The 25,145-nt window shown below is 38.3% G+C and overlaps 1 protein-coding gene across 2 annotated transcripts in view; it reads left to right on the top strand.

The window, feature by feature from the left end:
• The window catches only part of LOC126350104 (rotatin), a 372,299-nt gene extending 354,211 nt beyond the window's left edge, over positions 1-18,088 (top strand). For both annotated transcript variants that reach the window (XM_050002488.1, XM_050002487.1), the window contains 3 exons: positions 4,509-4,649; positions 11,535-11,664; positions 17,503-18,088. In XM_050002488.1, coding sequence (XP_049858445.1) covers positions 4,509-4,649; positions 11,535-11,664; positions 17,503-17,780 — 549 coding nt within the window. In that variant the 3' untranslated portion in view covers positions 17,781-18,088. The remainder of the gene's footprint in view (positions 1-4,508; positions 4,650-11,534; positions 11,665-17,502) is intronic.
• The last annotated feature ends 7,057 nt before the right edge of the window (positions 18,089-25,145 follow it).

Raw genomic sequence — 25,145 nt, 5'->3', positions numbered from 1 at the left:
CATTTTACAATGCAACAAACGGCACTGATTATGTATTTGCTTATATGTTCAGATGTGCTAGCAAAACTAACGGGGTTCCATTTAAAAAAACCTAGGTTGGTGTTAAAAAACATACTTCCATGCATTTTTTTTATGGTTTGTATTAAACAGTTACACTAGCGCCTCTCCTCACGTTCGGTCTGTGTAATCAGTTCGTCAGTATTTGATGTGGTTTACGAAATATATCCAGCGGTAACGTTAGGTGACTCACCCTGTATAATAGGAACATCAAAGGACCTAAAATAGAACCCTGGGGCACCCCTTGTCTGATGGTTTCATATTTTGAGTGACTGTTGTTATGTGGTGAGCCTGATACAGACACACACTGTTTTCTATTAAAAAGATTGGATGAGAACCATGAGCCTACCACTCCTGTTACCACCTAATATTTTAAATTTTGTATAAGGATATCATGCTTAACATAATCAAAAGCTTTAGCCAAATCACAGAATATTCCAAGTGGTGATAACTTTTGAATTATTGATTCTAGTACATCATCTGTAAAAGTGAATATAGCTTGATCAGTTGACAATCCTTTCTGGAATCCAAACTGATTGTGAATGAGAATATTTTTCTATATTAAGTGTTTACAAAGTCTATTGTACATAACCCTTTCAAACAGTTTTGAAAATATTGCCAATAATGAAATTGGACGGTAGTTTTCCAGTGATGATTTGTCTCCTTTTTTGTGTAATGTTTTGACAATAACAAATTAAAGCCTATCTGGAAAAGTACCACTGTGGAGGGATTCATTACATAAGTAACTCAGTATGTCATAAAGTTCTGAGGAGCAACATTTAATTATGGTAGTGCTGATTTCATCATAACCACAGGAACATTTGTTTTTAAGAGAGCTAAAATACTAGAAAGCTCTTTTGGTGAGGTAGGATATAGTTGAATTTTGTCAAAATGTTGCAGAATTGCATTTTTTAAATATTTTAAGTTTTGTTCTGAGGAACTATGCAAACCTAAGTTGTCTGCTACTGAAAGGAAAAAGTTGTTTAAAGTGTCTGCCATTTTTGGAGGTATCTCTAAACAACTCATTATTTAGATTTAACATAATTTCCTCATTTGCTTGATTAGGTTGCCCTGTTTCAATTTTTACTATGTTCCGTATAGTTTTTACCTTGTTATTAGAGGCATTTATTTTTTCTTGAAAATAAATACATTTTGAGGTTCTGATTACTTTGGTTAGAATTTTACAATATAATTTGTAATGTGATTATCTCTGTAGTCATCATTTTCCCTTGACATTAAGTACAGTCTTCTTTTTGTTTTGCAAGATACTTTTATTCCATTTGTAGTCCAAGGTTTTGAAACATTTAATCTATTTGCTTTGATTATTCTTAGGGCAGCAGTTTTCAATGTGACCTATGCCCATATTAGAGAAACAGCTATGTTTTTCATGTATCCTGGGTGAATTGTATACATCTTTGCAGTCTGTATTCCTCAAACAGTTTTTTATACCTTCAATTCCTGCTTCATTTATTATTCATATAGTTTCCCACTTCCTGTTATTAGTTGAATCAGACCCCACTATGTTAAATGTAAGCAACTGTGCATGATCTGAAAGGCCATTAAATATTGGATTTATTCTATGATTTGCTAGTGTAGTGGTACCTATGAAAATACTATCAGTAGTACCCGTAACCTTGGTTGGAAACTGTACTAAGGGAGCGAGATTATAAGAAGTGATAGGAGACTCTAGTACGGATCTAGAGTGGCTATCCTCCAGAAAATTTAAATTAAAATCTCCACTTAGTATGAGTTCATTATTTTCAGAAGTTAAAAAAGTTTATACTGCATCGAGCTGTTTAGTGAACAGCTGGAAATTACCAGTTGGAGCCCTATATATTGTGGCTATAATTATTTTTCTTGTGTATGTTTCTACTTGTGTGGCACATGCTTCAAAATGCTGAACACTACAGTATTTAAGAACGTCAATGTTTTTAAAATTGTGGCCCTTTCTAATGTAATTGGCAACTCCTCCTTCCTCCATCTCTTTTCTACAATACTTTGAAGCTAAGCTATACCCTTCCATACTAAGCATTTCAATTTCACTGCCTAAATGATGCTCAAAAATACAAATAATATCAACATGATTTATAGACTGTAGCTCATCTAAACAAATTTGAAATTCATTAATTTTGTTTTTTAAACCTCTGATATTTCAATGTAAATTTACTGTAACTCTCTCTCTCTCTCTCTCTCTCTCTCTCTCTCTCTCTCTCTCCCTCCCTCCCTCCCTCCCTCCCTCCCTCCCTCCCTCCCTCCCTCCCTCCCTCCCTCCCTCCCTCCCTCCCTCCCTCCCCCCCTCCCCCCCTCTCCTTCTCTCCCTCCCCCTCCTCCCGCCCCCCCACACACACACTTGTATTACGCTTAACATTTTCAGATACATCTTGTTTCAATACTGAATGTGTAGATAATAAGCTTAACCTAAAAAAGAACTATTTCCATGAGTTGCAGTGTCCCCCCTTAAAGACTTCTCTATCAACCTAGCCAGTATATCATTCCCTATTCTATTGAGATGCAGGCCATGAGAAGTAAAGCCCCATCTACCAATAGTGTCAACAGTAACTAAACCAATCCCTGACCCAGCACCGGTCCGAAGCAGTCGATCCAACTTCATATTGACCCTCTTCACAGAGCTGTTCAACTGGGGTCTGTCGTACCGCTTGAAAACAGGTCCAAACTCAACATTAGTATGGTTCGTTGCTGATGCTATTTTTACCAGGTCTCACTTAGTTCTGTAGCGCTGGTCCCTATCAATACTGTTTCCTGCTCCACACACTATTACAACACGATCCACCTTGGTGAAACCTTTACATAAAGATCCCATGCCCTCTATCACTTGGCTGAGATATGCACTCGGCTTGAAAAAGTTTGAGACCTGGTAGCTGTCACCTAATTTTCCCTGCAGAAGTTGGCCTACACCTCTTCCATGACTGCTACCTAACAGCAGAATTTTTGTCCTACTTCCTACTTTTTGTGAAGCAACAGGATTCCTAACTGAATTCTGCTGAACAATAGCTACACCTCCCTCTACATGAGGCTCTTCATTACGTAACTTTGGCAGCAGGGCAAATCTCTTTTCTGTGCCAGCAATGAAACTGTCAGATACTGTCCTCTTTCTGTGGCCCCTGTTCCCTGCTACCACTTCCCACTTCTCTTCACCCTTCTCCCCACTTAACCTAATTAGTTCCTCTCTAGCTTTATCTAATTCAGCCTGAAGGGCTGTAATCTTCCCCTCCTGTTCTGCTATTTTCATATCCCATGAACACACTCTACAGTACCTAGGAAGAGTCTCATTGTGTTCCCCAATTTCCATGCCACTACATTCCCCCCAGTGAAACGATCTGCCACAATAGCTGCATAGCACCCCAGAACTAACTTTCCTACGGAAGCTAAAACACTTCACACTCATGATTGCTTACAATATAGGTCTACTTTTTAAGCTTTTGCTAAATAAAGATTATTTACTATGCTCTGTAGTGTTCTAATAGAAGTATAATATTAATGTACTTACTTAATTATACTTCGAATCACTTAACTTTCGCACACAAAATTTAGGCCTAAAAATGGCTGTTAAGCAGTAATGGTTTTACGTTATTTTCTTTAAAAATGCAGCAGAGAACTTGAAATCTTCTCTTCCCCAAACGTATATCACACTGCTGAATGCAATCAAACCTAATAAAATCTAGACAGTGCACTTAATACTTCCTAAAACTTCAAAAGTAAGTGCACACGGAGTAGGCCTACAAACGTCTGTTAAGCAGTAATGGTTTTATGCTATTTTCTTTCAAATGCGGCACAGAACTTAAAATCTTCACTTCCCCAGTTATTACACTACTGAATGCAGTTAAACCTAATAAAATCTAGACACTACACTTACTACTTACTAAAACTTCAAAATTAGTGCACACGAAATATCAACACAATCGGTCGATCCAAAGAGCTTAACTCACTTGTGAGGACAAGTGGCAACAGAAAGTTTTTCATCTGGTTTATGTTGCTTTTATTGTGCCTTCAAAGTATTTGCTAACCGAGCCTTCAACTGATGTATACAATTTTGTCACATCATTTTATTTTTAAGGTCACATTTATAGCATGGGATAATTCCTAATTTATATTCACCCAAATTACTTCAGTAAAACTGATTCAAGTAAGGACAATGTTTTTTCTGCTTTAGTAAACATTATTTCATAAAAGAGTAGTCAATTACAGAAAATGACATTGACTTTTAGGTGTGATACACTACTGCTATCTCCTTTAATGGCTGTGCTGTGGGAGTAAAACAAAACTGGACTGGATACAGGAAGAAGCAAGATGGAAATTATATCTAACAATATCTTTACTGTTAACCGTTGACAGAAAGTTTGATTTGAAGATAAATATTGTGATATTTTTTCTATGATTCAGTCAAAATTTATAAAAGTTTGATTCACAAACTTGTCTTTTTTGTCAATTAGAGCAATTTGCTTCGAGGACTGACATATCTGCATACACACAGCCGAAAACCCAGCACTGAGTTTGACTATTTGCAGAATATGTGGCTTGATTTCTTGACTGACTTTACGTCATATCCAGAAGGACAGATTACAATTTCCAAGGTAAGCAAAAAGAATTTTGTAAGATTTTACAATTTTCCTTTGTCAATATATTTTTCAGAATAAGTTTCTATTTACAGCGATTTTTGTTAATTTCTCAATGTTGTCAGTAATTTTCTGTTGTCCACATGTGATCATGTCACAGGTAGTTTCACAAACTAGGGTGAGGGATAATGACTTGGATTATGGACAAATTGTCATTCACTAGAAAATAATGTTGATATTTTGGAGAGGTGTAATATCACTGGAATAAATGCAAAGGAAGAGGACACTGACAATATTGATATAGAAACAAATGAATATGAATTGAACCTTCATTTTGAATTCTGAACCCGTCGCCCTATGTAAGAACTTACACATAATTTTCTCAGTTGGACATTATGTTTGAAGTATTTCCTTATTGTTTAATAATGTGTCAATGGCCAAATAAATGTGAGAAACATGTAAGGATTTTGCACATATTTGTGGACAGCATATGGAGTATATATACGAAAGTATAAGACTGATTATCGAAGAAAAGTAGAAGTTGTTAAGCTAAATTTCCTTCCAGCAGTAGTACTTCAATCATAATAAGAAGCATTGTATTACTACACCCAAGGCAACAGTCAACTAAGCAGAACAGTATTAATTCTCCATTGAATATAGTAAATAAAAATCCAGCAGGGGACACTACATTGCATACTGTGTCTTCTGGATACCCACTACCAACTCCAGCTTTTGTGAGCTGGCCAGCTGGGAACTCTCACTGCAATATAGCCTACATTCTCATAACCATCCTCGTGTCAACCTTCTATAGTCATTGTCCTTTACCTGCTTATCGCCTTCCCTGTTCCCATTCCAGCACTACACAACCCTCCATTCCACCAACACACCCATAGTCTTTTTTTTAATTCTATGATTCTCCTCCCCTCCCTCCCCCATCTAGCTGCCCTAGCCTCTCTCCACCTCGTCACTGTACACCCTCAAAAGCAACACTTTACTGTCTCCACCCCTATCCTGCTATCCCTAACCCTCCCCACCCCAGCCACCTCCTTAGCCCCATCATCCAGATTGCTCTCCCACCATGTGCTGCTGCTCACTGTCTGGCCTCAGCAACCACAGAATCTGTGGTCATGTGTGTGCATGCGAGAGTTGCATTTGCGTGGTTGTCTAATTTCAGTGCATCTGCGACTCAGCATCTCCACTATATGGTGAGTAGCAATCTGTCCTTTTCTTTATATTATCGTTACTCCATCCTGGATTTTTCCATTGTTTAAACATTAATTTGTAGCCAATTTATTTGTACATGTTTCTCAAGTCATGCTGTTATTGGCCGGTGAGATCATGTGATGTGAGACATGACTGGCTGACAAAAGCACATCGCAATCTCGGTTTCAGTGCTTTGGAAGCAACCTGCTGTGTTTTGTGGAACTGGTATTTATACTTTCGTAATACAGAAATAGGCAGTGTACATGTTGCCACACATCATAGATGTTTCACAACCATGTTATTTTTTGTGAGTTTCATTTCCTAAAGTGCTGGGAAGTTTTACACTGGTGTATAAAACCTTTACCATTCAATGGGTTGATAAGTTTTAGAGCTCTGAGGGAAAATATTATCACTTAACACTGAAAAAATGTTTTTCCACCCTGGAAAAAGTGTATTTTTAACCAATAATTCCAGGATTATGCTTTTTTGTGTCCACATGTACACCATGAGTATAGTAATCAACCCAAATGTATGTCTAGCAACAGAAGACATGGTGAATAATGTTCTTAAAAGTATTATTGTGTGATTTTCTGTAGACGGTTTCACTCCCAATTTAAATAAATAAATAAAATGAAGTAAAATAAAATTTGAAAATGTTAAAAAAAATTAGTTCTTTGTACCTAGATGTATTACGCCATTAATAAATGTAACACATAGTTAGAAAATAATAACGAGGCTTGAAACTACAACATTTTTAGGTGTCCATATATATGAGAATTTAAACTGCATAAAACACGTTTTTGGACTCCTACAGTGAATCAATTCAGCCACATTTATATATCAAACCATTGCAAGTCTTGGGAGAGAGCAATCATTAAGTTACCATATTTTTCATATTTTCATTCATTACTGTCCTGTGGAACGATGCTCTGGGGGTAACTCGTCTTTAAGAAAGTACTAATTGCTTAAAAGCTGCTTGTAAGAGTAATATAAGATTTTCACCCATGATTGTCTTGTTCAGGTACATTTAAGGAGTTATGCATTTTCACTATTGCTTCACCAAATATGTATTTCCTCATGATGTTTATTGTAAATTGTAAGAATAATATATGGTGTTTACTGATGGTCACCTTTGACAGATATGTTCAAGGACTTAAGCATTTTGACTACTGCTTCACAGTAAATGTATTTTCTCATGACATTTGTTGTAAATAACCCACTACAGTTCAAAAGGAACAGTCATGTACATAACTATAGCACCAGAAGAAATAATAATATTCATTATTTCACATTAAGGTTGACTTAGGACCAAAAAGGGGTAAACAGCACAGCCACCAAAATTTTTATCCACTGTCTGACAGACAGCATTTAGCGGTGCATACTGCTCCAGGGGAGTGAGGCATATCCCTGTGTCTTCATTGACGAGTCACCAATGTTTCAATCGAATGATTGTATATAACATGTCATGTGACAATAAAGATTCTATTCTATTCTGTTCTATTCTATTCAATAAATGATACTCACAATGAAAGTAATTTATATAGTAAGAAAATAATAACCTAAATAATATGGAAGGTATAAATATGCAGATATTGCGTGCTGGTTTTACTTTTATTGTGTTTGTGGTTAATCATATTGTGAGATAATGCATGTTTTCAGCAAGGGATGGCAGTCACAGCAACTTAGCAAGAGGGAATACCTACTTGGATGCTTTTTGGATTTAAAGTAGTTATTATAGCTTTGTTGATGGAGTCCAGAAGATCAGTATGGAAAGAACATGGTCAAACTACTGTTATACAGATGTAATAACAACCCCATGTTTGACACAACACATAGAAACTAAAAAAAATTGCATCTTCTTTTGATGTTCCTTTCCTGAAGCTAAACTGTGAATTTTGCAAAATTTATGTTTGCTGAAAAGTGTTACTACACTTCGATAAACTATACACTATAATCTGATTTAAACTATTTATCACTTGATGTTTAAGCTCTAAAGCTGTATCATTCTTGTGTCTAGTACAGTCTGCAGGCAACCCCCACAGTGCATCACTCTCCACAGAGTTAGAAAATTGCTTTAAAGCCTGTATGTTCCCAAAACTCAAGTAAAGAATCTCAAATTCACATACAATGTAGACCTCTATAGTCTCTCTCAGCATGACAAATGCCTGTTCTTAATGTCAAGAATCTGTTCTTAATTTTAATTAGGAAAAGAGATATTAATTTTTTTAAAGAGATCAAATTTTCCCATTCGTAAATAGCTTCAAACTTATCATGTCATATCTCAAAAACCAATGCTCTCTCAGCCATGCTTTTTTTCGTTGATTACTAAAATATCTTGCTCGGCAACATATCTCTTAAAATTTTCATACTGTATTACATTTCCTATATACATAAATGCTTCTTAAAATGGCATTTTTATGCAGTTTTCAGTATTTAACTCGTACTGAAGTTTAATGTCTCAATCTGCTACAAAAAAAGTAAGAACTCTTAAATTACAAATAGTGTTCTTCTCGGTGTTATCTCTAAGCATGTGTGTGTGTGTATTTTTGCATCTGGGAAAGTTCCCTTCTTATCTTTGCATATCCTGAAAACTATTATACATGTGAAATAACATCTTGGAGTTTCCACAAAATGAAATATATTTAAAATGTAGTCTAACTTACCATAAGGATATGATGGGAGGTGGCTGAACAGTATTCCTTAGTCTCACAACATCAAGAGAGACTGATCAAAATAAAGTCACAAACACGTGATTTAATGGAAGTAAGACATTCATTCACTATACACTAAATACTAATCATACAATGGGAAGACAACACTTAATTCAAAATCAGAATTAGTGTCGGCGCTGCTCATTGTTACAGATATTATCCAGTCCTTGACACACTGTTGTAACACCCCTTCATTATTCCATGCTTCCTCTATCACTCGTTTCACTTGATCCACTCCATTTTGCCAGTCTTTTGGCATCACTTTCTCTACTGTCTCCTACAAAATCCATTCCATTTCGGTCAATGTAAATTTATTATTTTCTGAATCAACATGACACTTAACCGGGGCTCAAATCAATTCTGTTGTGTTGAAGTGGCAATGGTAGGACAGCAATCTGAGCACTTTATGCTCATATTTTTTTGCTGTTTCATCCACAATGTAAACTAGATTCTTCAGCTTGTGTTGCAACACATTTTCTCATAGTTCTGCCCTTACAAAGATACTGTTAAACTGTGTCTTACGTTTCTCTAGCCAGCAAACATTTCCTTTGTGGGCACCTTGTATAACTGAACAATATGGAGTATTATGCATGGTAATTACAGAGTCTTTCATTAAGTTTTGAAGCACAGTGACTTCAAACCTTTTCACAAAAGTATTGATTCATGTCTTGGTGGTAGTTGGAGTCTTGTTTGAAGCGCATAACAGCAGACAATTAGAAGGAATCCTTTGAATTTCTGGCATGTGCTACAATTATTCTTTCTTGTCTGCTGATTGGAGCTGCCATACTGCCACGGATAGTATTGTCTGCCCAAACATATTTTTTTTTTTTTTTTTTTTTTTTTTTTTTTTTTTTTTTTTTTTTTTTTTTTTTTAATTGCCTCCACTATTCACCCGTGTTTCATGAAGCCAAATGATACTGTCAGAATTTTTCCCTACTAATTCTCTAAGAAAGTGACATGCTGCAATATCTTGGTGTTCCATTAAAAATTGTGGTCAGAAATGCTTTTGTAGCAGAATCCTAATTTTTTCATGACTAATAACAAGGACTATTTACTATTCTAAATTAGGTCCACTGCTACAAAGGTAGCATGTAGCTTTTCGATTGTCAGATACACCTTCCTCCAATACTTTCCATATATCTCACGACAAATCACACCTTCCTGAAAAGAGTTGAGATTTACAAACTTTTTCTTCACACACCTCTTCTCCCCACGTCTCCAGTTTAGATGACTCACATAATTCTTCCTTCACAAATTTCTCCTTGCAGATTGTTATTGGGTGATAATTCACTGATGTGCAGAGCGGCTGCAGTTTGCTGCACCACTTTACCCAGAGGAAGTAGAGGCACCCCTGCTTCTCTCTCTCTCTCTCTCTCTCTCTCTCTCAGAGAAAACTCTGTCATGGAATACACGAATTCACGTGACTGACTGTGCCTTATCACACCATGTCTGACACTTTCCTAGGAGTGTGTGGTCCCCCCCTCTTTTAACAACTTTCATCACACATCGTAAGGTATGTGAAGCTGAGAGTCACTCAAATGTGTGTGTACAGTGGCTCGTTGAGGACTGGCCAGCACATTGCTTTTAAGGAGGACAGATCTAGTGGCAACAGAGTGGCAGCCAACAGTACCAGGCACCCTTTGCTTTGTTGGTGGTGGGAGCCACATAGCCTGTTACCTGTCAAGTGACAAATAGTTTAAATCAGAGTATAGTCTTCAATAATTCAACAATCATATTCATTTTGTTTCCTCCTCACTAGTTTCTTTTAACCATATACAGCGTAATCTATACCTGTAAAATCAGCTTGTAAAAATTCTGCGTAGTTGACCATACAAATAAAATTTTCATTCAAGTTATCAGCTGTTGGCAGAAAGAATTTATAAAAAATTTCCAATGCTTTAGTAGTTCACTAACAGTTTCATAAAGTTTCTACACGGACTGATATTTCTGGAATTTTTTTTCTTCATAAACCTATGTGTGTTGTACATGTCGTATGTGTACATTATCTAAAGGTGAAACTGTGTCTGCTTTATCAGGGGTCATGGAAGATCTATGAAATTTAATTTTGTTAGTAACACAACTGTGTGTAATAGTATTTAAGAACTGTAGCAGTGTCAGCCGAGAACCTGTAGAAGTTAGAGATGTATCAAATGATTAAATAAACAACACATTGATCTTGTCAAAAGCCGAGGAGTGATTTCTTCTCTTCTTTTTGAGTCACCCTAGGTCCTCACCTAAATATCCTCTCCTGTAAGAATCTCTGTGAACTCAGTGATTACATAATCTGTTGCGGCTTGCTGATCTTGGCCACTGATAGCCATGCCGTACCATGCTAGCAGGAGCTTCATGTAACATGTTAAGATCCCACACTCAGCCTCGGTAATTCTTTGTAAACTGACCATATGGTTTTTAATTTTTCATGGGCCCATCTACTCTCTTAGTATATTGCACGGTTGTAATAGTTTTAGTGGCACTTTTCAGTGCTTCATAATATTACCAGTAGTGAAATTCTGCTGCTGATTTGTGACTTTCCTTCATACTGTAATGCAGTTCCTATTACTCCTACATGATATTACAATACTCTTAGTTATTATTGCTGATATAAACACTAAAAAGTAGGAAGGAACTATAGTTAGCTTTCAGAACTTGTATGTACCTTCTTCATGGAGGAAGGAGAGAGAGATTGGGAAAGTTTGGAAAGGAGTAGCAGGTCAGTTGAAGTACTTGTAAGTGTTTCTGTCAACGACTACATTGAATTTTGCGTCCTATTGGTAACTATTGGCCATCCTTTTGCCTCATAATTTTTTGGCTTTCTAATTTACGTTTTTCTTTTGATATAGTTAATAAAACCCTTAGTTATAAGAAGTGATATGTTGTAGAGTTACTCATATGTTGATTTTTAACAAAGTATTCATACAGTTTTTACATTCTAACTGTGATTCATGTTCCTGACAGGCAAATTATTTATTTATTTATTTATTTGTTTCAGGCAAATGACTCATTAGATACACTTATGGTATTTTCTAAAACACTCAAAGAGCCATGTCAGATTAAAGCCCTAGAAGTACTTCGCAATGTTACTTTCAGCCATTCAAATAGAGCTCGTCTGGTTGGGCATGGTAAGCATCTACGTATTTTGTATAAAATGATTTATATGTTAATACCACACCAGTATCTGCCTGCTTAGATGAGTGGTAATGTGTTTGCCTACCATGCAGCAGGCCTGGGTTAGATTCCCAGCTCGGCTGGGTTAGAGATTTCCTCTTGGCTGTGTTGGAGATTTCCTCCACTCGTGGACTGAGTGTTGTGTTGTCCTCATCCTCGTCACACCATCACCGACACGCAAGTCACCCAGTGTTGTGTCACCTGAAATAAGCCTGCCTGCCGTCAATGGCACACAATCATTTCATTTACCACACCAGCTTTATTATTAATTTATGTGTGTTCATTCATTCATTTGCTTGCTTTGTGTGTGTGTGGGGGGGGGGGGGGGTTGTCAGTAAAGGGAGAAGTTAGAAAGTGTGACTGCGTCCAATTTCCAGATTAAATGTGAGCAATTGTTAGATAATTTAGAGAATGGACATGAACATTATATCAGTGTCACTATGAGTGCCACTTTTTTTTCTGAGTCTGATTTTTTCCCCCAAATTGATTTGTCCACTGGTATCCTTCAGATAAATAAGGTATACTAACCTTTCCATTGGTCTCATCATTTCATGCTGGACATGTGCAGAGTATACATTTATCAGGAGCAGTCAAAATAATAAATCATTTGTGCATCTTAAGGTACTGTTCACTGTTACACATTTTTAGTGTTTCAGACCTCCTCCTTACAACATAGTAATCTTCGAAAAATAAGTTAAATAATAATTGTTAGGGTTGGCAGTGACTGAAGAGTTATATATAGATTCTGAATCAAGATTAATTTATGAACAGGATGAGTTAAGTATCAGCATGTGATAAATTCTTTGCTGGTCCCATCTACACATTGTCTCAGCATTTAGAACCCAGTATCAAATGCCAGTGAGTTTATGATGTGTCTTTCTTGTGAAATATTAGTCTTGGAAACCAAGAAAATTATACAGCATTGGCCATTAAAATTGGAACACCAGGAAGGTTAGCATATAACGAAATTTTACACGTTGTGAATAAATAATACAGTAGGAAGAATAAATGATTAAATTTATAGGCGATTTGATGGTACACAGGGTGCAAAATTTGGCACACTTGTAGTGGCTCTAACTTGGCTGGATATTTCATCAAACTGAGCTTGGATGACAGATATGGGTATGTCATTTCATGTGACTTCAACTGCACCAAAGTTCACGAAAAACCATCATTTCACATGCTTGGCCCATATAATGATGATGAGTACTACGTATATGGCATCACTTATTCTCCTTGAAGCCTCCAGACATGAATACCTCTATTACTATTGTGACACAAAACTGAGACTGCTCTGAAAAGGTAACATCCTGCTCCACTTTCATCCATTGTTGACAATGGATGTGTTACTGTTAGTACATCTCTCTGCTGCCACGTCAGGAGAAACCAGAACAATGGTCTCCATGTTGACAGCCTGTAATGCTCCGCACAGTCACACTGTAAGTGCAAATAAGCCCATTAAATGACTTACAGGTACCTGACATAGCTGTATGAGATCTGCGTGACTGAGTGAACATTCTGTCATCTCGGGCACTAGCCTCATGGGGCTACTGACCTACTGATACCCTGGTTGCCCCCCCCCCCCTCCCCCCGAACCTGTCAGTGTCATATTTACATGACAGTAATGGGATCCCAACCAACATGAGCAGCACTATCACAGAATGATAAACTGCAGTCTCAATAGACCATGCTGCTGCTGCAGTCGATTTCCAACATGTGCTAGTAAATGTTTCTCCTTACTAACACAAACTTTTCACAAACAACTGACATTCAGATAACAATTAAGACAATCAATTATTGACAAAATTATTTAATTGGATAGATAAAAAATCTACTCACCAAGCTGCGGCAGAACACACACATAAAAGATAGTTGTAATAGGCAAGCTTTTGGCGCCAGTGGCCCCTTCTTCAGACAGAAGGGTTGGAGAGGACTAGGAAAAGGAGTAGGTTTCAGGAAAGTCACCCATAACTGCAGGTCAGGGGAGACTTCCGTACAGGATGAGAAGGAAAGACTCTCCAATCCTTTTCCTTCACTTGTCTTCCTTCCCCTTCAACCCTTCTGCCTGAAGAAGGAACCACTGACTCCAAAAGCTTCCCAATTACAACCGTCTTTTAGGTGTGTGTTCTGCCACCACTTGGTGAGTAGATTTTTTTATCTGTCCAGTTAAATGACATTTAGATAAGATTTGTGAATGACAAACCTACTGCATGATCTCATACTTTAGACAGAGTTACACCTACCTATTTTGCACTGAAATGCTGATCATTTGCATATCCAAGTGTATTTGGCATTTGTTCTTTATGTTCCAATTTTAGTGGCCAGCAGTGATGTATAAATAACAGACAAAGTGGTTGCTATCTTTAAAAAAGATTCATTGAAGAGTTGAATGTTCAACTCTTCAAAATATTGGCAGACAGTCTGAATTATATTTTACAGAGGGCAAAAAGGCAAACAAAGAAGGTGGTTTATTTTAAGTGCCTGTCAATTCAGAAGACCTCTGAGCAAATCACGGGAACTTTTATGTGTGGAATTAAAATGAAAATACTGATGAGTAAGTAGGTCAAGCATATCCTTTTGGGAGGGGGGTGTAGCTATTTGGTGTATTGTACCAAGCGGATTGATTTTACTACATGGCAAAAAACACTTAGGTAACTATCATCCTTTACAAAAAGAGGATGAAAATTATTAGAAGCAAGTATGCTGAATAACTGTTGTTAAGTATTCTTAATAAGACTAGAGTTGGATAAAAAGTCATATACAGTGTGGTCAGAAAAAGCTTGTAAAGGTAATGCAGGCTACATTGTGCTGAGAAATATATTGAAGAAAAAAATTGATACACTGCACCATTTCCAAGTTAATTTTGCATTTACATTAACTTATCAGGCTGTTGTGAGCCCAAATTCGAGCAACACGCCAGAGATGGTTTTGGCCAAACATGTTCTTTGTTTGTTTTCCTAAAACTGAACAAGAGAGTGAAAAAAAGAATTGGGCATGGGATTGGTAGTAAGGATTGAACCCAAGCCAAAGGCTGAGCAGTCTAAAGCACTACTATTTATGCAGTGAGAACAACTGACATTAATCGTATCTGGCAGCCCACTTGAATTTGTGCAAGCAGTAGCTGATTTGCTAACATCAGTGCTAATTAACTCAGAAATTGCAAAACATATCAAATTTTCATCTCAATGTTTATTCCTAAGCACAACCTACCCTGAAACACTCACTCAAGCTTTCAGGCTGTTTCTGAATACACTATATATTAACCCAAGTGGAGAAGAAATGCCATCCCTTGAAGAATGTGGTAACAGTGGTGAAGTGGACAGAACTGTTGGATTTAACATAAATAACAAAGAACTCATCAGAAATGATGATGTGTGCTCTGAATATTGATATCCATTACCTATATTGAGCATATTCCTTATGAATGTAAGGACACAAATATTTTTTTAAATAACCTACAAGGTTCATCAGACATGTAGGCATTGCACTGATATACATTAACATCTACATCTACATGACTACTCTGCAATTCACATTTAAGTGCTTGGCAGAGGGTTCATCGAACCACAATCATACTATCTCTCTACTATTCCACTCCCGAACAGCGAGCAGGAAAAACGAACACCTAAACCTTTCTGTTCGAGCTCTGATTTATCTTATTTTATTTTGATGATCATTCCTACCTATGTAGGGTGGGCTCAACAAAATATTTTCGCATTCGGAAGAGGAAGTTGGTGACTGAAATTTCATAAAAAGGTCTCGCCCCGACGAAAAACGTCTATGCTGTAATGACTTCCATCCCAACTCGTGTATCATATCTGCCACACTCTCTCCCCTATAACGTGATAATATAAAACGAGCTGCCCTTTTTTGCACCCTTTCGATGTCCTCCGTCAATCCCACCTGGTAAGGACCCCACACCGCGCAGCAATATTCTAACAGAGGACGAACGAGTGTAGTGTAAGCTGTCTCTTTAGTGGACTTGTTGCATCTTCTAAGTTTTGAAAAACACACAGATCAATTTGGACTTACAAAGAGGTATCAGCTTTGCCAAATACTCATAATAATGATTCCCAGCCATCTAGAAGGACAGTCAGAATCACTCTTTAGTGTTTTTTCCCTTTATATTGCCCCTCGTATACTTTCAGATACTGGGTAGAGCCAGGCATCTCAGCCTTCATACTTGCTCTTAAGCTCACCCCACCCTTGTTCCATACACGTAGTCGCTGACATCCTTGATTTAGACTCTTTGACCCTCAAGTCCCATTTGTCACAGTGCTATGACTACTAAGAAGGACCTCCTACGAATATTACCACACAGAATGTACATACTGCTCAACTAGCCCATGATAAGCAAGAATAATTTCAAGCAACTATTTCCTTAATTTTATTAAGACTTTGCATCATTTAATGTCAGATGAACAAAGTGCCCAATCCAAAGTTATCAGATTTTCCTGGAGTTTCCTTTCTTCCCTCTTACTTTCATTGGAAATTAGAGTACTTAAGTTTATTTTCACAACTCACTTAGTTTGTGAACACTGATATGATAAAAGTATGCTCATTGTATTATTTAAATGAAGTAATATCTGTTCCACATCAAGCTGTAGAGTTCAGTTATGGCTAAATGTTTGGGAATATTGCCAGATGTCAGTGAAAAGGGAAGCTGTAGTGAATAATAAATTTTGAGACTGAATTTAGAAAACATGTTCCTTTGATTTCATCAAAAAACTTGAATAATGTTTCTTATCTACTGAAGCAACTTTTCACCAAGTTTCATTTTGTGACCATAATGGGAATAACCATAATATTATTTTCATTTCTGCTTTTTTTCCTTTCTCGTTAGTTATAAAAGAAGTTAGCTTCAAAGTTTTAAATACGTAAGAGAAAGAGGTAGGACCTGTATTCAACAGAACAAATGTTTATTAATGTTATTTTTAATTTCTGGTGGGCAGTGAAATGGATATAGTTGTTCGGTGGGCTATGTTTAGTGCCAGAGAGAGGGATGCAAAGCATTACTCATATGTCACATGTGAAGGACTACTCACTGAACTCATGAAATAACTTCATATATTGAAGGTTATTAAACAGGACAAATATTTTCCTTACAGGCACATATTTAACAAATGAAACTTACTATGCTGTTTGTAAACATGTTCACAAGAAAATGCAAAATTGAAAATATGATGATGAAATAATGACTTCACTACTTGTGTGCTTGTCATGCATGCAGTTTTTTTTCTTCAGCAATTTCCCTTCTGCTATGAGTATGACCAAATTGTGCACAAGCCATAAGTTCATTCTTAACCAACTTCCTAACAGCTGTGAAGGCCACGAGTAATAAGTGAGTTTTATTTTAGTGCTGACCATCTCTGTTCCTAGATTCCTGTCTGGCACTAGACTCCTAATATACTTTTCTTAAACAACATCTGCAGATGTTAAAGTCAGAATTCAGTTTTACTAATGGAAGGCTGCTCAGTAAACTTTTTGGATCTTCCTATTTTCTATGTGAAGTGTTTCAGAAAGAAACTCAAACATTTTGTATGTTTAGGATCATATTATCACTACTTACATAATCCTTTTTTGACTTTAAAATTTCATATTAGTGAGACTTTTGCACTCCTTTTATGAGATCATTTTCTAACTTTACATTATTTTTCTGCACTTGTTACCATAGCCAGACTCCTATTACATGTAACAAATGCAGTCACAAATTACTCTTTTGTGGTGTTGCAGTAAATGACTTCCTTTATATATTTTGCAATGCATGTCACTTATTGAATTTTTCTTTACAGCTGAATACATAAAACTTCTATTCAATAAGCTTTCTGAGGGGAGCTTAGAACAAAAATATTTAGTTGTGCTAATGGTATGGGCTGTGACTGCTAACAATCAGAAGGCTAAAATAACCATGAAATCAGCTGGTATAGCTACAAAATTGCAAGACATTGTGAATCAGCTCAATCTGTCATGCCACAGTGAAGAAGATGAGAAAAAGGCTGATATATTTAGTTACGTTCTTAGTGTTTTAAATGCTGATGACAAGAAAAATTTGATGACTGAAGATCTGTGAAGAAAAATGGGTATTAACTTCTATGAAGGTACAGATTTAATCCTCATAACTTGTGCACTGTGCACATGCACCTTCTTCACCACAGAGATGTAGTGGTACATGTAAATGTTGATGAGATTATACCATTTTTGATCTTTTTTATGATTATGAGAGTATGTTTTACCTACTTCATCTGTGATAATTGTTTTATTGTGCTCCATACTATAATGATTATAATCTTGTTAAACAGGTATTTTTATGCATTGTGCCAACAGTGTAAAGAGATTGTAATTTTCATATTTTTTATAAAATAAAATTTCTTTTATAATAACCAGAATTATATTATTTCACTGTCTTCTGTTATTGTTTGAACTGTCTACTGTGCAAGGAAAAAGTCATCAGACTCATATCAGAAAGTGTAAATGAAGAAACAGGTAGTGGTCACATAATACATTTTTATGGCAATGGGCAAACATACTTTGATAAACCACATCATTGTGATCACATGCTTTTAATAACTTGCTGGTCCATCTCTAGTCTGCAGTAAAGCACCAGTTCTGTATGACACAGATTCAACAAGCCCTTGGTTGAGCTATGGAGGTATGTGGCACAGATGTCTATGCACAGGTCATGCAATTCCTGTAAATTATGGGCTTGTGGATTTAAGGAGAGTGTGTCTTGGATACAATATGCAAGTCAGTGCATCAAGATCTTTTCACGAGACTGGGCGTTTGTGTTGTCCTCATCATTTCATCATCATTCATGAATGTGGCGAGATTGGGACTTTGTATGGGCACTGATAACCGTGCAGTTGAGTTTCCCACCAACCAAACTTCAACATCTTCTTCTTCTCTTCACGAAATTTCAATCTCCAATGTTCTACTCCTAACATGCAAGTATTTTGATGACACCCACCTACAGAGGGAGAAATCACCATTCTAGTAAAGCAAGAGAAATCAGAACTTGCACAGAAAGACTTGAGTGTTCTTTTTTTCTGCACGCTGTTTGAGAGTGGAATAGTAGAGAAAAAGAGTGGAAGTGGTTCGATGAACCCTTTGCCAGGCATTTAAATGTACATTACAGACTAGTCATACAGATGTAAAAGTAGGTCACTATCATGCTCCTCAAATCATTCTAGCACAATTCTGGCTATGTGAAATCAACAGTTATTCTGCTGGAAGATGCCATTGCCATTGATCCAGACATCAAACATGAAGCTATGCAGGTGATCCACAATGGTGTTTACATAAAAAAAACATTAATAATAAAAGTCCGCAGCTGTTATGTTGCTTAGGATTACTACTGCAGGTCCCTTGGAAACTCATGTCGATGGCCCCCATAGTGTAATACTGCCTCCACCAGCCTGTGTACATGGCACAGTGCATGTTCTGAGCAACCCTTCACATCAATAATGGCATATCCAGACATGACCATCAACCAGGTGTAATAGGAAAAGTAATTCAGCTTACCAGGCCACAAGATTCCATGGTCAAATTCCAATGATCTCATGCCCACTGCAGTTGCAATTGATGATGTCACTGGATCATCATGGAAATACGTAGAGGTCGTCTGCTGTGGAGCACCACACGAAACAATGTGCGCCAATTTGTACACACCGAAACACATGTGATTGAACCAGCACTGTTCTCTGTTGTCAGATCTGCCACAGATTGCTGACTTCCCTGTTTTACAGGGCAGGGAAGGCTCTGAGGTGTGGACATCCAATATCTTGTCACCTACCCAAGGTTTCATCATCCTTCAATTACTTTCCATATACCCATGACAGTAGAAAGCAAACAGCCATCCAGCTTTGCCATTTTGTGATGTTCATTCTCAGGCACTGAGCCATAACAATTTTCCCTTGTCAAAGTTGCTTAGGTCAGTAGATTACCCCCTTTCCATACCTTATTATTGCTAGAATGACTCCGCATTGGCTCTGTTCTGTTTATATATGTCCCTTATCACATGTGCCTGCGATGCCACCAGGTGGCGTTCGTTCTTACGGTGGGCAGTAGTCATACTGTTTTGGCTCATCAGTGTACTTTCCAGTGACAGTGGTACTGTTGTTGAAAGTACATTTTATATCATGACAAAAAACTTCCTAATAATAAGCATAATGCCGACTATAAATAAAAATGGGGCAAGGCAACCACTCACCCATAGATGATTTGTGTGTAATGCATAGATACTCCCAGAAGTACATTTACTGAATGGTAGTTGTATTTTATTTGACTTGTTTAGTAATGTTAACTGAAATAACTCACTTCAAAGACAGTAAATTCAAAACTACAACAAACACAAATGTGTATAGTAATCCACCTAGATTTTGTCCTACTATACAAATTTAAATTTAAAATAATATTCCAAAAAACAGAACTGTGATGTAGATAACAATGCATGGAGTGACAACCTAGCTGTTTTAGTTACAACCTAGCACTGGTATCCAGTTTAGTTAATTATTATATATTATCCACTCCACTAAATTCTTACATATTATCCACTCCACTAAATTTTTGCCCTGCGTTCAGCTGAAAAGATTATGACAGTGTTTCAAACCTTTGCTACACATTGTAAAAACAATACTGTCACTGCCATAAATATAAATACTTTTAATGATGGGGTATTATGGAAATTGCAGAAATAATCTGTGAGCGCAGAAAATAAAAAATAATCGCCATAGTTCTATGTGGGTCCCCATTTTCCAACTTAGTCATTTTTTTATTGATGTAGCTGGCAAGCAGTACCAGACAAGGTGAAGGGTAGATATAATAGTAATTGGAGTTATCAGTGTTGATACAGTGTCAGATTTTTTAGAATCTCATATGTGTAGTTAACACTAAATTAACTGGATTTAAATACTAACAAAGAGATAGAGGGGCTGGCCAGTACTTACCTCAGCTCAGTACAGCCGATAGATACACAAAAAACAGAACCAAAAATTTACGTTCCTAGCTTTTGGAACAAATGTTCCTTCATCAGGGAGGAGAGAGGGGAAAGAAAGGGAAGAAGGGAAAGTGGATTCAGTTACTCACAACCCAGGTTATGAAGCAACAGGAAAAGGAAAACAGGGAGTGTAGCAAGGATGGAGGCATGGTTGTCAGAGGGAAGCCAAAGACATTCTACTGTAAGTACTGTGCCAGCTTCAAACCAAAGAGGATGCATACAGAAGTAAAGAGGTATATAGTATAAAGATAAACACAACTATGTAGGATGAAAAGATGCGTGAATGGCTAAAGAGGAAAGGGAAAGAGGAGAAGACTGAAGAGTAAATGGGAGTGAGGTTGTTTAACGTAGGTTCAGTCCAAGGGAATGTAGGGATGAAAGGATGTGTTGGAGTGCAAGTTCCCATCTCCGCAGTTCAGAGGGACTGGTGTTGGGTGGGAGAAGCCAAATGGCACATACGGTGTAGCAGGTTCGTAGGTCCCTAGAATTATGGTGGAGGGCATGCTCTGCTACTGGGTATTGGACATCTCCTAGGCGGACAGTTCATCTGTGTCCGTTCATGTGCTCAGCCAGTTTATTTGTTGTCATACTGATGTAAAAGGCAGTGCAGTGCAGGCATGTCAGCTGATAAATGACATGTGTAGTTTCACAGGTGGCCCTGCCTTGAATTGTGTATGTTTTACCAGTAGCGGGGCTGGAGTAGGTGGTTGTGGGGGGATGCATGGGGCAGATTTGCAGCAGGGTTGGTTACAGGGGTAGGAACCACTGGGTAGAGAAGGTAGTCTGGGAATATTGTAGGGTTTGACAAGGATGTTACGGAGGTAAGGGGGGCGACGAAAGGCAACTCTGGGTGGTGTGGGGAGAATTTTGTCAAGGGATGATCTCATTTCAGGGGCTGACTTGGGAAAGTCATATCCCTGGCGAGTAATTTGTTGATGTATTCGAGGCCAGGATAATATTGGGTGACAAGGGGGATGCTTCTGTGTGGCCTGAGGGTAGGAATATTGTTGTTGGACGGGGAGGAATGTATTGCTCAGGAGATCTGTTTGTGTACAAGGTCTGCAGGATAGTTGCGGGAGAGGAAAGCACTGGTCAGGTTATTGGTGTAATTGTTGAGGAATTCGTCATTGGAGCAGATACGTTTGCCACAAATACCTAGGCTGTAGGGAAGGGGTGTTTGATGTGGAATGGATGGCAGCTATCAAAGTGAAGGTACTGTTGTTTGTTTGTGGACAGAAGTGTGGATGTGAGCTTCAACAAGATGAAGGTCAACATCCAGGAAGGTGGCTTGGGTTTTGGAGAAGGACCAGGTGAAATTCAGATTCGAAAAGGAGTTGAAGTTATGGAGGAAATTAAGGAGTGTTTCTTCACTATGAGTTCAGACCACAAAGATGGCATCTATAAACCTATACCAGGCCAGGGGAAGCAGCTGTTGGGTCTTCAGGAGAGCCTCCTCCATGCGGCCCTTGAGGTTTTCATAGGATGGAGCCATCCTGGTTCCCATGGCCGTTCGCCTAATTTGTTTGTAGGTCTAGCCTTCAAAAGTGAAGTAATTATGGGTGAGGATGAAGCTGGTAAGTGTGATAAGGAACGAGGTTTTTGGAAGATCTTTGGGTGGGCGTTGGGAGAGGTAGTGCTCAAGGGCAGAGAGACCATGGGTATGTGGGATGTTTGTGTAAAGGGATGTACCATCTATGGTGACAAGAAAGGTTTTAGGTGGAAGAGGAGTGGGAATGGATTTGAGGCGTTCTAGGAAGTGGTTTGTGTCTTTGATGTAGGATGGGACTCTGCGGGTGATAGGTTGGAAGTGTTGGTCTATCAGAGCTGAGATATGTTCTGTTGGGGCTTTGAAGCCTGCTACAAAGAGATGGCCAGGATGGTTCTCTTTGTGGATTTTGGGTAATAGGTAGAAGGTAGGGGTACGTGGCTCAGGTGGAGTGAGTTGGTCTATGGAAGCCGTTGTGAGGCCTTGTGAGGGACCTTGAATTTTTAGGATTTTCTGCAGCTCAGTCTGGATGGAGGGAATGGGGTCCTGGGTAACAGCTTTGTAGGTTGAGGTTTCGGAGAGTTGACGCAGTCCTTCTGCAACATACTCCACATGGTCAAGTACCACAGTTGTGGAGCATTTATCCGCCGGGAGAATGACAATAGAGCGGTCTGTTTTCAGCTCCTTAATGGCACAAGATTCAGCTGGGGTGATGTTGGGGTTTGTCGGGATGTTCTTCAAGAAGGACTGGGAGGCAACACTCGATGTGAGGAATTCCTGAAATGTCTGCAAGGGATGGTTTTGGGGAAGGGGAGGAGGATCCATTTTAGAAGGCGGTCGGAACTGTTCTAGACAGGGTTCAACACTAGGTCTAGTATTTGGGGGCTGTGTTTGGGTAGTGAAGTGGTATTTCCAGTTGATGTTCCGGGTGAATTAGAGGAGATCTTTAACCAGGGCACTGTGGTTGAATTTAGGCATGGGGCTAAAGGTTAAGCCTTTTGATAGAACAGATGTCTCTGGAGGAGAGAGGGATCTGGATGAGAGGTTTAGAGCTGAATTGGGACTGGTGATATGTGACATTTGACTGTTGTCATAGTTGAGATTTGGTCTGTGTGGGGTATGTGCTGGGATGGGTAGATTGAGTTAGGTGGCTAGGCTAGGTTTGTTGGCTATGAGATGGGTTTGTTGAAGGTTATGTTGTGGTTGGTGTTTGTGAGGGACAGGGAGAGGGACCCCACTTCACAGGTGTTGCACTAGCACTGTGGATAGTTTTTTCAGGTGGTGTGTGGCATGGAACTCAAGTTTGCAGCTGGCTTCTAGGATTATGTTCCTGAGTGTGTTCTCCAAGCAAGGGTTTGAGAGGTGGAGGACTTTGAAGAGAGATAGGAGCTGTTGGAAGTGGTGGTTACATGAAGTAGTGTAGAGATTCAGGACAAGTTGGGTAAGGGCTAAGGATTGAAGGTTCTGGAAGTCCAGGAGAGACTGGTGGAAGGAGGAATTGCACGCAGAGATGGGAACTTTTAAGGTAAGTCCTTTAGGGGTAATTCCAAAGGTTAAGCAGGATCAGAGGAAAAGTATGTGGGATTGCAGTTTGGCTACAGTGAATGCATGTTTCCGGAATGAATGTAAATAATGTGGTATAGGATTAGGGTACATAGTGGGTAACTTGTGGGTAGGGAAATTAAATAACTAAAGTTAAAATAGTAATCATAAGAAGGAATAAAACACGGAGGGAAGGACGAGAAAGAAAGAAATTGTGTTGGTAATATTCAATACCAAAGGAAGACCACTAAATAAGAAAAATACGGAAAAAGTTGATCAGACCAAGCAAGTATGTCCAGATCAGGGGAAAAAGAACACACGTTGCTCAAAAACAGACATAGCAAGTGGCGAAAAAAAGGATCGCGCGTGCTGCAAAAAAGATCGCGCATGCCGCAAAAAAGGTCGCGGGTGGCGCAGAAATATGCCAAAAAAATTTTTCTGTCGCAGAGAAAGATAGCCTATGGCACAAAAATATCACCAGCAACATGAAATCGATGGAAATGGACGATACTGGTAGGTGTGGAAGAGATTGTTAGCTAGAAAACAGTGAATAACGAACGTTAAAACAATGGAATGTTAAATAAATAAATCAATAAATAAAAAAAGTGGACTATAAACGGAACAAGATAATAGGAGGAAAATGAAACTAGCACAGTTGGTCACGAAAATATTTATTTATGTATATATAAAACACAAGAAGCGAGAGTGTTTAGATGACAGATGTAAGTGATGGCTAACAAAAGGGACAAAACAATGAAGGATGTGGACCATATAGGTGATCTAAATGATTAATTGAAAATCTCATATAAAGATGTGAAACAAATACTAGCAAAGAGATAGAGGGGCTGGCCAGTACTTACCTCAGCTCAGTACAGCCGATAGATACACAAAAAACAGAACCAAAAATTTACGTTCCTAGCTTTCGGAACAAATGTTCCTTCATCAAGGAGGAGAGAGGGGAAAGAAAGGGAAGAAGGGAAAGTGGATTCAGTTACTCACAACCCAGGTTATGCAGCAACAGGGAAAGGAAAACAGGGAGGGTAGCAAGGATGGAGGCATGATTGTCAGAGGGAAGCGAAAGATATTCTACTGTAAGTACTGTGCCAGCTTCAAACCAAAGAGGATGCATACAGAAGTAAAGAGGTATGTAGTATAAAGATAAACACAACTATGTAGGATGAAAAGATGCGTGAAAGGCTAAAGAGGAAAGGGAAAGAGGAAAAGACTGAAGAGTAAATGGGAGTGAGGTTGTTTAAAGTAGGCTCAGTCCAGGGGGATGGCGGGATGAAAGGATGTGTTGGAGTGCAAGTTCCCATCTTCGCAGTTCATCCTTGTCAAACGCTACAATATTTCCAGACTACCTTCTCTACCCAGTGGTTCCTACCCCTGTAACCAACCCTGCTGCAAATCTGCCC

This window comes from Schistocerca gregaria, chromosome 1 (genome assembly GCF_023897955.1).
Source record: "Schistocerca gregaria isolate iqSchGreg1 chromosome 1, iqSchGreg1.2, whole genome shotgun sequence".
Taxonomy (NCBI): Eukaryota; Metazoa; Arthropoda; class Insecta; order Orthoptera; family Acrididae; genus Schistocerca; species Schistocerca gregaria.
The sequence above is the reverse complement of the archived record's forward strand: the minus strand, read 5'-3'. Positions and strand labels throughout refer to the sequence as shown.